At 29.7% G+C, this 13,806-nt stretch overlaps 1 protein-coding gene across 2 annotated transcripts in view; it reads left to right on the top strand.

The window, feature by feature from the left end:
- Positions 1-9,209: 9,209 nt before the first annotated feature.
- Positions 9,210-13,806, top strand: part of LOC107441938 (DNA-directed RNA polymerase I subunit RPA2) — a 69,655-nt gene continuing 65,058 nt past the window's right edge. For both annotated transcript variants that reach the window (XM_043048094.2, XM_043048096.2), the window contains exons 1-4: positions 9,210-9,700; positions 11,756-11,867; positions 12,510-12,563; positions 13,697-13,768. In XM_043048094.2, coding sequence (XP_042904028.1) covers positions 9,639-9,700; positions 11,756-11,867; positions 12,510-12,563; positions 13,697-13,768 — 300 coding nt within the window. In that variant the 5' untranslated portion in view covers positions 9,210-9,638. The remainder of the gene's footprint in view (positions 9,701-11,755; positions 11,868-12,509; positions 12,564-13,696; positions 13,769-13,806) is intronic.

Here is a 13,806-nt window from a genome sequence, read left to right on the forward strand (position 1 = left end):
AAGGTTTTCTTTTATTCAACTAGTACCAACTGTAGAGTTTCATTGGCACTTTTTATATTTAAGATAGTTAATTTCACAGAAGTTAGTGAAGTATACAAAATTACATAAGTAACAAAATCTACAAATAACTTAAAGAATATTTTTCATACATAATCAAGTGGACAGTCATACTATATCAGAAAAAGTATATATTTATCTCTTTAACAGTAAACTGTAGTTTAATTAAAAACTTTATGAATGTGTTTTGGGGACAAGGGACAGTGATAGCATTTTATCTATACCTTTTTTTTTAATAAATAATGAAAGATATCTTTGATACATATTACTCTTTGTGGTTATTATATGTATGCAAAACATGCCTTTAAATAATAAGAATTGCTTTAGGAATCCTAGAACGTAAAAGTTAACGAATTATGATGATAGTAATAATAATAATATGTATATATAAAGAATTGTTTTATTAGAAGTCGAGTAATCTTGCACACCAGGTGAAAAAAAAATTTGAATTGAGAAAAAATGAAACTTCGTATAAGAAATACTTACAAAAATGTATTAAACTGATACTTAGTATGACATTCCTATGCACTGTCAAGATGTTACTTTTCTAAAGTAAACATGGAGTGAAATATTTCCTTCAGAGTTATAGTTCATCTTTTACAAAACATTTTCATATCATTTTTCTAAAGTTCTAATTGTTTTACATAAGTTAAGAAAACTTACTTTTCTTCGTTTTTAAATTGTTAAACTCATGATGAAAAAATTAGAAAATTAGCAGCTAATCAGGTTCAGATAATCAACTGTTACAGATTTTCTGAATCGAGATAAGTCCTGTTAATATGTGTTTAAGTTAACAGGGAGGGCTCTATTTTTCTATTTTCATTTTGTAACGTACCAAGTTAACTGTAACCAAACTTATAACTTGAACGTGAGATTTTCCCTCAATCTTTATCAACATTAGAAATATGTCTGTTAATTGTATAATAAAAATATGTCCCACATTAAGATTGGGACCGTAATTTTTTGTCCTTAAACAGAAACAACTAAAACTCGTTGCATTGCAGGGTTTCTTGTCTTAAAGGGGATCTTAGCGTCGAAAATCAAAGTTTATTCAAAAATCTTCAAAGAAAAGGCTTTTTTTTTAGAGCTTGACAGTCAAAATTTACTGTCACCAGCAGTGAACCACAATGGTTTATACACTCACTGACAAAAAAATTAGCGCACAAAGAAGGGGTCGTCAAAATGAAGCGAAATTTACATACGTAATGACTACTTTGATATTAGTAAATGATCAGAAAATCAAAGATAATCGTTTTTCTTTGATTTTCTAAGCCTTTACTTACATCAATGTAGTCATTACGTATGTAAAATTACGTTTCATTTTGACGACTCCTTCTTTGTGCGCTAATTTTTTTGTCCATGAGTGTATTTCCATAAATACATAATAATGAGTAGTGCCAAAAATAAAGATATAGGTGGCATATATAAGGCGTGTGCTAAAATTAGGCATTAAGTGGCAAGAAACTGGTATTTTGCTTATCTGTAAAAGCCATTAGCTTAAGTGTAATTGCCTTTACCAAAACTAGACATATGTAAAATTTGATGGAAAGGAAGTCTTGAGTATAGTAGAAACAAAATTAATTCTCAGACCTATGGTTACTTATTCACCTGTTTTATTATATAGAGTAAAGGTTAGAAACTCCAACCTGAGTAATTAAAATTAGAATATTTTTAGGAAAGCAGTAAATTGTTCTAAAAAAACCAATTTCGGCCCCATATGAACCTGCATATAGAATTATCAAATGAAATGAAACCAAGTCAAGTGAGAGCAAACTATTAGGGGGACCGGAAAGTAATGTCGCTTCAGCGTATTAAATATTCTTTAGTCTTTAAAACCAATTCCTTTTTTTCTCGATCCATTTCGATTCATTTTTGATCCGGCATTGAAAGGTTATTGCTGACGCAGGTGAATACATTATAGATTAAAAATAAAATCTTCATAACAACAAATATCAAATGCACCGAAACGACATTACTTTCCGGCTCCCCTAATATTAACAATTTCAGAAATATTTACTGACTAATTTTGATGAAATTAAATTTCCGGTGTAATATTTTACCCTGAATCTAATTAAGATTTAGGTCTCAATAAGACAAAGAGTTGAGAAGTAAGTTGAGTTTTATTTTAAAACAGCACAAACTTTGACTTATACTTGTTTACAATTACGACATAACTCTATAAGCACTTAAACCTTTGATGCAGAATTTTTATTTAACATTGTCAGACTTATTGGAAATATTCCTGTACATGTAAGCAGTAGTGCAGAAAATTCTCAGAGCCATTCGAACGAAGTTCCTTTTTAAATTGAAATTTCACCAAACATTTTAGCTTTTTTTTTTTTTTTAAGTTCAGTAACTTTTTAAAAATATTTTTGGAAAATAAAATTTATGAAAAGTGAAAAATTTATTTGATTTTACACATTTCTTGAATAAAGGAGCATAAGAGCATAAAGGAGCGTTAGAAAATAATAGAGATCGAAATACATTGAAATAGTAATAATTTATTTAATTAAATCTAAGACCCTACTTATAAATTAAAAGAATTTCAGCTAATAAATATACAATTTGACGTATGTTTTTTAGAACAAAAATTACCTGAATTTTTCCCAAAGCCTTGCTTGCTTGCTCAGACATATTCTGCTACCCTTAAAATAATCACTAATAAATAAGAAAAAAAAATTATAAAGTGAGATCAAAAAATTATTAGCTAACACTTAAATTTCACTTAATCTAAAAAATTTACCTGAATTGTGATATTAAAGAATTATAATCAATATTTAGATTGATAATAATTATCAACTCATAGTTATAAGTAATATAAACTGAATAGTTATTATACAGCAAAAAATATGCATCTAAAGTATTAAAAGTACCACATTTTTAGAAAAACCAATTGATAGTTACGACAATTTTGGCTATATTTTTTACATGTGATATAAAATATAAATCATAATTATAGAAAAATGACTGTCTCTAATGACAAAAAAAGGAACTTGATCCAGGTTTTTCGACAGTTTTTCACACATTTCGACTGGCTTTTGACGTGGCATGTCAGAAACCCGACCCCACGGAGAACATTTCTCTGTTTAATTTAGGTAATAGGCATTGCTTGATGTTATTTATTTTATTATAAAATTAATTTCAATCTCTAGAAAAATCTAATGAAAAATTTATAGAAGTATTTTAACTTTTAGTTAAATATCTTTTTTAATTTTATTTCAGTTAAAAAGTTGTCTAGGAATATTGTTTTACAGACTTGTCTTTCATAGCTTTTCTGTTAGATTTAATATTCCTGGACTTGTTGATCAACTTAGGAAAAGGAGCCCGCAATCAACATATTTCCTTCACCTTAGCACAGCATCTTATTGTAAGTAATTTTTTTTATTTATTAATAAAAAAAATTCAGGACGTGACAGCTAAATAATATATAATCGAAAGAAATGTATCTTGTCATCACTGTTCGCCAGCAAAGATTTACTTGTATTAATTTGTTCATCATTTTTTTTTCTTCTTTTTTTTTGAGCAATTGCAATTTTTATGGTGACTTCATCATGCGAAATTGTGATACACGCATTTCTACTTAAAGCATCAACATGTTTCATTTGTGTAGCAGGCCAGAGCACTGTTTCATATTGAAATTCCTCAAGGTACAAAGCCTAACATGCAATTCTAGGGACAATTTCTTTTTTATTTATTGCGTTTGGAGCTACGCAATTCGTTACAATTTTAAATTTTGTACCTAATAAATAATAACGAAATTTTTTCAATGCTTCTACTATTGCAAGGGTTTCTACTTTATAACTACTATATTTTTCTTTTTGTGGATTAGTTTTTTTACTAAAATAATAAATAGGAAAAAAATTTTCATTATCAGCCTTTTGTAAGAGTACTGCACCAAATCCATAACTATTAGCGTCAGTATGAAGTTCTAACTCCAAATTTTGTCTGTATAAGTGAAGAACTGGGTTATCAGTTAAAGCTAACTTAAGTTTTTGAAAAGGTTCTTTCTGATCATTATCAAATTTAAATTCAGTATTATTTCTCAATCAGTATTTAGCTATTTTATTATAATTAGGAATGAATTTACGAAAATATCCTGTTAAACCCAGAAAACTCATAAGTGGTTTATGCGTTTTAGGCAGGGGGAAATTCTTAACTTCTAAAGTTTCAGAGGGTGAAGGGTGAATAATACCATTTTCAATTATGTAACCAAGACAATGGAACGTTTCAAAAATTGAAATTTCTTAAAATTTAATTCCTATCCGTTATCAGCAGCTGTTTTTAAAGCATGTTTTAATTTTTCGAAACCTTCCTCGTCATTTTTTTGCTGGGATGAAAATGTCATCTAAATAAATAACTAAAGTTTTATCTTTAATTAACTCTCTAAAAATCTATATCTCTAAAAAACACTAGCACTTGTCTTCTGAGTTGGGTTCAATGTAAGAGGTTAATAAAATACAAAAAATTTATTGCAGAGAAATCTTTCCAAATCTAATTCAATAACACACAACGGTTAAAAATACCATTTTCTAAAAAGGGATAAATAATAAAATTTGAAAAAGAAAATATTGCATTGCAATTTAAGATAGAAAAAATATTATAATAAAGAAGAAAATAATTTTTTCTTTTGAAAAGCTAACGATTGATTCTGTTTATTTTGTAAAATGATCAAGTTAGCAAATGGGTAAAAAGAAAAGAAAAATTATAACAAACAAGAAAGAGAAAAATGGGAAAAACAGTTTTTTTAATTGTAATGCAATTTTTTTTCTTCATATTATTTAAACTAAAATTTTTTTAAAGAATGTTACTACGTACTTAACAAAGAAAAATCTAAGTAAACAAGCTTAAATTCATGCATTTCTTTTTATTAAAACTTATTTATTACACATTATTTTGATGCCTATTATACCTTTAAAACTAAAAACTTTTAGTGATATAAAGTTACGCATTTTATTAATTACAAATATAAAGTAAAGTAATTATTACCAATAATAGAAAATAATAAAATAATCATAAATATAATAAAATGCTTATAAATTAAAAAATGTTTATAAATAGAAAGTTATAAAATTTTGTCAAATTCAATAACCCTTATTAATTAAAACTATGAGCTCTCGATAATATATTTATAACTTCAAAGTTTCATAATCTAAAGATGAAATTTCTGAATGAAACAATCACACTTATTTAAATACATTCAAAATATGAATTTTATAAAATTTTATAAATATAGATGTATTTGATTTTTAATCTGTTGTTATTTTTTTATTTTAAAAATATTTTTATTTTTTTGCAAACTTTTAGCAAATATGTGTTTATTATAAGTGAATCAATTATCTTATAATAAACACAATAATGCCAACAAATTTAAAGCAAATATTACAAACTAAATTCTTGAAGAAAGATCAAAAATTATAATAAATAGATATTTTATTTTAGACTACGTAATTGTTAAAATGAAAGGAGAATTCATCCCCATTCCCTATCAGAAAAAACGCACCCCTCTAGGAACTCTGAGAAAGAGGTCACAACCCTCTAGCTAAAGGATTAAAAGATAGAACGATTAAAAGATAGGCATAAGCCATTGGTCACTTTCTTATAACAATCGATACTCAACGTTTCTTTCTAGGGGGAGGTTCCAAACCTTGGTTTGAGGATTGGGATTCCCTTTACCGCTCTCTTCGGGGGTAACGTGTGAAAGATTTTGTTATACTATATCATTTAAGGCGAATTGACTCTTGTGTTTAATGACGTCACCGTCCGCGCTCGAAGGCTGCGAGTTTAGACGTCCCGTACTTTACTTACATAACACTAGAGCTGCACAACGGGCTATTGATGACGGTCTGGGAAACATCCCTGAGGATGATCCGAAAACATGCCATTTCAATTTTGATCCTTCCTCTGCTGAGGTGATTTCTCCCCTGCTTTGGTAGCCCTATGACCTGCGAGCGAAGTCGAGCACATTACGGTAGAACAGTTTAACGAGGACCAATACCGCACATTCTCTGTCCCTACGCAGGATGATTAAAGTGGTCATTCATCCACTTCTTGACTACAGCCAGTAATACTTGACTTAGTTGTTCTACTGGGAACCGTGACTTTACGGTCAATTCACTGCGAGACCAATAAAGATTGTTGTTGTAGTTAATTTACGTTGCACTAGAGCTGCACAATGGGCTGTTGGCGACGATCTGGGAAGCATCCCTAAGAATGATCCGAAGACAAGCCATCACAATTTTGATCTCTGCAGAAGGGATGGCACCCTCGCTTCTGTCGCCCAACGACCTAGACGCGAAGTCGAGCACTTTACGGTAGAACAGTCCAGCGAGGACCAATACCACACACCCTCGGTCCCTACGCAGACTGATCCAAGTGGTCACCCACCCGCACACCGACCGCAGCCAGCGATGCTCGACTTAATCTGCTGGGAACCGTGTCCTGATCAGTTCACTGCTGGACGGACCAATAAAGAGAGAAACCCAACGGATAGTATTTTCAATATAAATGTAAACAACAACAACTCTTAACTTGCTCGAGCTCTTAACCTGCTCTACTTCCGGTTAGAAAGTATTATGCTGCTTATTAGCTGCAGCTTATTCTGTGATATTTTCAAACAGATATTTTTGTTTTGAATAAAATAAATAAATTATATAATTTCTGAGCTCAGATCTGCTGTATTTCAATAGATATTAATGATATTAAGTATTTCTGGGGTGTTTGAAATGAAAATTTGTTTTAGTTATTTAGAGGAGTATGGATGGTGTTTTCTACACTAGGGAACGCTGCAATCTCGGTACCGCTTAATATCCCGGGTTACTGTTTCCGTTGTATTTTAAAGCTATTTGTCGTCCTTGTGTATTGAGATTCTTGCAAAAAATGTGGTTGATTACTGATTACTTGTGTTTGCAATGCTAACGATACTTGTATTTACAATGCTAAAAGTGTTAACACTAACCTAAGATGGTGCACAGCTTGCAACAAGAACAAACAGTAATAAACTTATGGAAAGAGGCCATATCAAGACTGCCAAAAAAGTGAGTTATTCAAATTCTAGCAACCATATCACTTTTTTCTTAACAATATATCTCTAAATAACTAAAACAAATTTTCACTTCAAACTCACCAGAATTACATAATAACATTAATATCTTATGAAATACGGCAGATTTGAGCTCAGAAATTATCTAATTTATTTCTTTTATTGAAAACAAAATTATCGGTTTGAAAATATCGCCTCGCAGAATAACATGTAGTAAGCAGCAAACTTTCTAGCCGGAACTAGAGCAGGCATACAGTTCGAGATTGTTATTGTTCACATTCCTACTGAAAACACCATCCATTGTTAAAAAAGGTGTTATGGTTGCTAAATTCATAAGGAACTCGCTTCTTGGCAGTTTTGATTTGGTCTCTTTTACTTGTCTATTACTGTTTGTTCTTGTAGTGCAAGCCGTGCACCATCAAACGTTAGTGTCAGCATATTGTTCGAGCAGCGAGATTAAGTACATTTTACAAATTATCATTTAGGTTTAAATTTCGATTGTATGTTCGTTGTTACCAACCTTGGTATGTTGTTTAGCAAGGAAAAAAGAGTTTTATAATAATTCTTTTCTCGAGTGACAATTCTTGTGTCTTTAAATGACAGGTCTTCAAAGGACGATTCATTAAAACGATTCAACTTTTAAATACAAATAATAAATCAGGTAACAAATAACATACACAAGAAAGAGAGTCTCAAAACACAATGATCACGTTGTGAGCCAAATGGCTTCATAACACACCAAAAACAGTAACCCGGAAGTCTAGGCTGTCAAGAACTTGTAGCGCTCTCTAGTGTGGAAAACACTTGTAGTGAACAATTGGCGATCGCAACACTCAAATACGCCATCTAAGGAGAGACCGATTTCATGCCTTTAGCCCTTCTCCCTTCCCTCTCCGTCCAGCAGTGGACTGACCGTTAAGACACGGTTCCCAGCAGATCACCGAAGTCAAGCATCACTGGCTGCGGGTGGTTGACCACTGGGATCAGTCTGCGTAGGGACCGAGGGTGTGCGGTATTGGTCCTGTGGCGTAACTACTACTATAAATATTAAATACCAAATCAACAGTGTATAAGGCATGTTAACTTGATTCTGTCAAGAGGTACCTTTTGATAGATGACGGTTGACATAGTCATTTCAACATAACTTTCTTCAATGGTGACCAGCGGACGTGATATGAACTCGCTAACATGATGGATGGTCCACATTAAACAGTTGATTTGCTAAATATAAACTGCTCAAAGTAAAAAAAGAACCGGTGAAGTAAATAAAGTCTCCCGGTAATAAACAATATATGGAAAAAAATGTGCGAGACGCTATAAATAAGAAAATGAAGAAGAAGAAAAATAAGCAAAATGCTATATACAAAAAAAATGAAGAAAAATTATAATGAGCAAAAATTGATATAAATAAATAAACAGCATGAATCAACTAGTGGAATCCGTTAATCGAATTCTATCACAGATGAAATTCTGGAAGGGGAGTACTGTGGCGTAACTACCGCTATAAATATTAAATACCAATTCACTAGTATATAAGACATGTTAACTTGATTCTATCATGAGGTATCTTTTGATAGATAAAGGTTGACGTAGTCGTTTCAACATAACTCCCTTCAGTCCTCGTTAAACTGTGCTACCGTAAAGTGCTCGACTTCGCGTGCAGGTCGTCAGGCTAATGAAGCGGGGGTGCCATTCCCTCTTCAGAGGATCAAAATTGTGATGGCATGTCTTCAGATCATCCTCAGGGACGTTTCCCAGACCGTCGCCAATAGCCCATTGTGCAGCTCTAGTGTGACGTAAATGAGCAACATCAACACACCTTCCCTCTCCTCCTCTTTTCAGTTGTATAGGAATGTACTACGATATTTTCCCTTTTCTTAATATTTTTCCTTTTTACTTAATAAAAATATTTTTAAAATTTCCTTGATACTTTTCTTTACAGCTATGTTTAATGTATTTTTCAGTTCCATATAGTTTTCCAAGTTAAAATATTTTAATCTATATGAAAATCACGAAAGAAACCAACGTACTTCCTTCCTCTATGACTTTCCACACGCTAATGGGGAAGGCATGTGAGGTGTTGCCATAGGTAGAGAGTTCTGCTCTACGCCATCTGCAGCCCATTTTGTTAAGACAGTTGTTTCGGATTATAAAATTAAGTTTTCATGTAATGGCAATTTAGTTACAGCGCGGCGAAACCGAAAGTGAAATTTATTTTATATCCATTTATTTTTTATCAGATGTTGGATTTATTTTTCGTCAAATTAACTTTGAAAATTATTGCTAAGTGAATTATATTTTCTTCCTCTAAAATTGCATCTGCAGATGTTATAATTCCCCTAATCATCTTTGACTTGTAGTTTACATAAATTTTAATTTGTGCCACCTATTGAGCTTTCGCGTTTTGCATTTATAGAAATACTGTGTAACGTGCATTAATATTCTTTAATTTAATGAGTTATTCGCATTTTTTTGTAAATAAATGATAATGAACGTAATTCAGTGACAGCGTAAGTGTATAAGTGTCACTAAGTCGAAATGCATGTTTCCGCTTTTAAAATTAGGGAATTTTCCCTTTCTTCGTCTTGCAATTCTTATATCTGTGTAAGATTTTTTAATCTGTTTTGCTATTTTTATTTTAAATGTTTATCATTATGAATTTTAAAAATATTTATTAAGTTTACTAGCTTTCTTTCGCTTAAGATTTGTATAGTATATTGCCGCTTAAGATTCCTAAGACAGATTACTCATTCATGTTCTGCTTGTTCCAATAATGTGAGTTATGGTATTACCTGATTTACTGTAAATAATTAGAACTGGCTAAAAAACTCATCTGCATTAATTTTTTACAGCAACCTGAAACTGTCTATTTTCTTAAAGTGCTTTAAAAAAGAAAAATGAGAATGTTTTGCACTTTTTATACTGGGGATAGCAGGCGATAAACTACAGATTCTCTTACCAATTTATAAATGTAATTTTTTTATGATGATCGATATTAACATTAGTACAAATATCTGCAGATCATTTTAGAGTTTTCTGAAAATTTGCATTGTGCACATGCATCATGCCTTTGATTAGTAAACAAGAAAAAAATAGCATAAAGTTTAATTTTAAACTTTTATCTTAAATGTACATAAATAACATTTAATATATAAGTTAAAATCCAATTTTAATTAGAGATATTTTGAATGGAAAATTTAATTTTTTAAACAGGAGATTGTTGATAATACTGCATATAGAAGGGTGGAGATTATTATTAAGGTTTTAAGAAGGCGAAGATATTGAAATTGTAGGAGCATACTATTGTGAGCTAAAACAAAAAGTTTTTTTTCTTATTTAGTCAAACTTTTTTATTGACCTGTTTTGTGAATTGATGTGTCATTTGAAGCATTAATTTACTATGAAACAGGAAGCAAATTCACTCTCTTTTTATGTTACCCATAATAACTTATTATAATTGAATTTTTTGTAAAATTTGAAGATTTATGAAATTCAATACTTTCTGGTTTGTCAAGTGAAATTAAATTCACTCTTTTTTAAAGCAAAATGGCCATTTAGTTTTATAAGAATCACAATGGCCATTACAGTCTTATATTGAATTGATTTTATATGTTTATTAGATAAGTTTTCACTTCAAATTTTGCTTTCAGAATTAAAATTAAAGCATTTAGAAAAGAAGTCTCCAAAAAAAAAAAAAGTTTAGGAAATTATTTGTGCTATTTATCAAGTTCCATCTCTCGACAGACAAAAAATCATTAAACATAAAAAGACTTATAGCAGAAATCAAAGATTTTAATTTGATGTCTAGAATTATTTAAATTGTCAATAAGAACAATTTGTGTAATTTTTTGTTCAAATTTTTTTTTAGTTATTGTAAACCATAAATCTGATTTTTGATGCATCATAAAACAGACTTGTTATTACATGAAAAGTAGTGTATAGGCGGGAGTAATCAACATATTGGTCCCAAGTCTATGCTTGGAGGGTTAAAAAAGCTTGTTCTTTTTATTTTTGATATTTATTTATTATTTACTGTAATAATTCTGTTATGAATTAAGTAATCATGAAGGATATTTCTGTATCGTGATCTGCCACGCTAACTACAATCATCTAAGCATCAAATTGATTTGAAACGGGAAAATTTTCAGGCGTTTGCCCGGAGAAGACTACTAGTTATACCCATTGAGTTGATCCCTTTCTGTGATGTTTTTTTTTTTTCTTTAAGTTTCCGCTGCAAGGAAGTTGCCAAGGCTTGGCGAATCTGCCATAGATCAGGATACGGAAATCTTCCTTAATCAAGTACAACTATATAAAAATCATTAAAAATAATTTTAAGTGTCACAATTTTGTTTGAAAATGTTTTTGCTATTAAATTATGAGTTCTTTTCACATGGTCCTGATTGGAAAGATTTTGCTCCTTATCGTAAATTTAAGTGTTATGACACTTCTTTCTAAACCTTAGAAGCTAAATAATATTTTATTTTGAATGTTAGTAAAGTTTTACTAAAACTTTTTGGGGGTAGTATAGGTTCTAGAGAACTATTATACCAATATTTTTCATTCCAATGTTTTCTTTTTGCATTAATTGTTAAACAAGAGGTATTTGTTACTTAGATTTTTACTAATGTTTTCTGTTTAATAATGTGATTTTTTTTTCAGGTTTTCTCATTCTGATACAATGGATAAGAAGTCATTTCTACAAAGATTGTCCGAATCTAATATAAATTCTTTTAATTATGTAATTGAAAAGGGAGCTCGTGATTGTTGTATGGTTAGTATTAATTTTTACATTAACCTATTAAAATTATTTATTAGAAATTTAAAGTCTTTTCTTTTTGCATAATGTGGTTTTATTTTAAAGATAAGGAATATTATTTTTAATACCATAAATACTTCTATTCTATAATTTAACTACGTACATTAAATAAATAAAGGAAACTGGGGTTAGTTGATCTATTGTACAACTGATATTTCTTTACTCTGAAATTACAATCTCTGCAGAATCCAAATCATGAAAGGGAAACTCTGTTTTGTTTTGCTCATTCCTTCTAGAAAATTTCTTTTTGGTGCAGGTGTTATTATATCTTCTTTTTCCTATCATTTTTATTTCTTCATATTTATGTTAACTATTATTTTGTCAACAACGAAATGGCTCCCATACAAAATATGAACAGCAAATGTATTAGATCTAACATTTGACTTTTGGAATTCAGACTTTAATTAATAATGAGTGAAATACAATATATGTTATGAAATATATATAATATACATAATTTCAATGAGATATATGTAATTCATTTTACAATCTTATTTGTTGTAGATATAAATTAAAATAATAATTTTCTTTATTTTTTTTGCTATTTAAACAGAAATAATAAATTGTTCATTTTTTTATTATCTAACAAACAAATAGGATATTGATCCTGTCTTGACTGATACTTCGCCCTCTGTGAAAATATCCATTTGTGTAAGTATATTTGAGTCATTGTAAAAATAAAATAAAAATTCTTCAAAATTTATTGTTTTCAAATAAGTTAATAAAGTAAAAGCTAATGTTTGTGTTCATTGAATATTTTTCCATAACAGATGTTATCTAACAAACAAATAGGATATGTAGTACTTACAATGAGCTCTTTTTTTTTTTTTTTACCCGAACTTGTTAAAGAAATATGCTACTTCAGATAAATTTCGAGAAAAAAAATTCCAAGATAACTTTGGCAGCAAGTGCACCTGCACAAAATTGCACTTTAAAAATAAATTATATCTGGTAAACTTGTTCCTAACTTTTTTTGAAAATACTGAGTGTTGCCCATTTATTTTTTTAAATATTTTAGAGAATTAAAGAAAAATGTTGCGTAAAACAAAATTTTCAAAGCAATGGAAAATTCTGTAATTTTAGCCCTTAGTTTCTCTTGCAAAATGTCCTGATTTTTATTTTGAACCTCTACAAAGGCTGGGTAATTCTATTTGGTTTCTTTTGATAACTGAATTTAGTTCAAGAAAGCTCATATTATTACTAATGGTGTCATGCGATTTTTTTTTTCACTTACATCTAACACATTTTCAGTTCGAATAATTAAAATTCAGCACAATAAATTAAATGTTTTTATCTTTGCTGGTTATTCGCACGTGCCATTTATGCTTGAATGCATTTTTTTTTTTTAAGATGTTTTTCTATTTAGAATTGGTAAAAAGTAATGATTCTTGTAAGTGATAAAAAATGCATCAGTTTTATTTATTTCCTTAATATTCTATTCATCTTAATATACTAATCATCTTTATTTTTAATTTATAGTATGAATTAAAGAAAAGCATTTTCAAACTTTCACTCATATTAGTTTCAAATGTTTATTTATATATATATATGTGTGTGTATATATTTATAGTCTCTTCTATCCATTGCCAATGAAGAAAAGTCAGCAAAAATTGAATTCTCTCTTTGACTCATGACCTAATTCTTGAACTTAATTCTTTGGTACATTTTGCAGTAACATATTACTTTAAATTTATGATTTATTTTTTGCTACTGCCAATATGAAGAAACAAATTTAGCTTTTTTCCAGGGGTGCATTTGATAGTTATATAACAAAATCTTTTCAGGATGCTGAAGTGAAGGCCTTGTCAGCTCCTATGTCACTTCGTAAGCATAAAAAAATTATCTTTCCATCTGAAGTAAGTGTTATTCATTCACTTTTAAGTTGGTTAAATAT

The sequence above is a fragment of the Parasteatoda tepidariorum genome, chromosome 7 (assembly GCF_043381705.1).
Source record: "Parasteatoda tepidariorum isolate YZ-2023 chromosome 7, CAS_Ptep_4.0, whole genome shotgun sequence".
NCBI classification, from domain to species: Eukaryota; Metazoa; Arthropoda; class Arachnida; order Araneae; family Theridiidae; genus Parasteatoda; species Parasteatoda tepidariorum.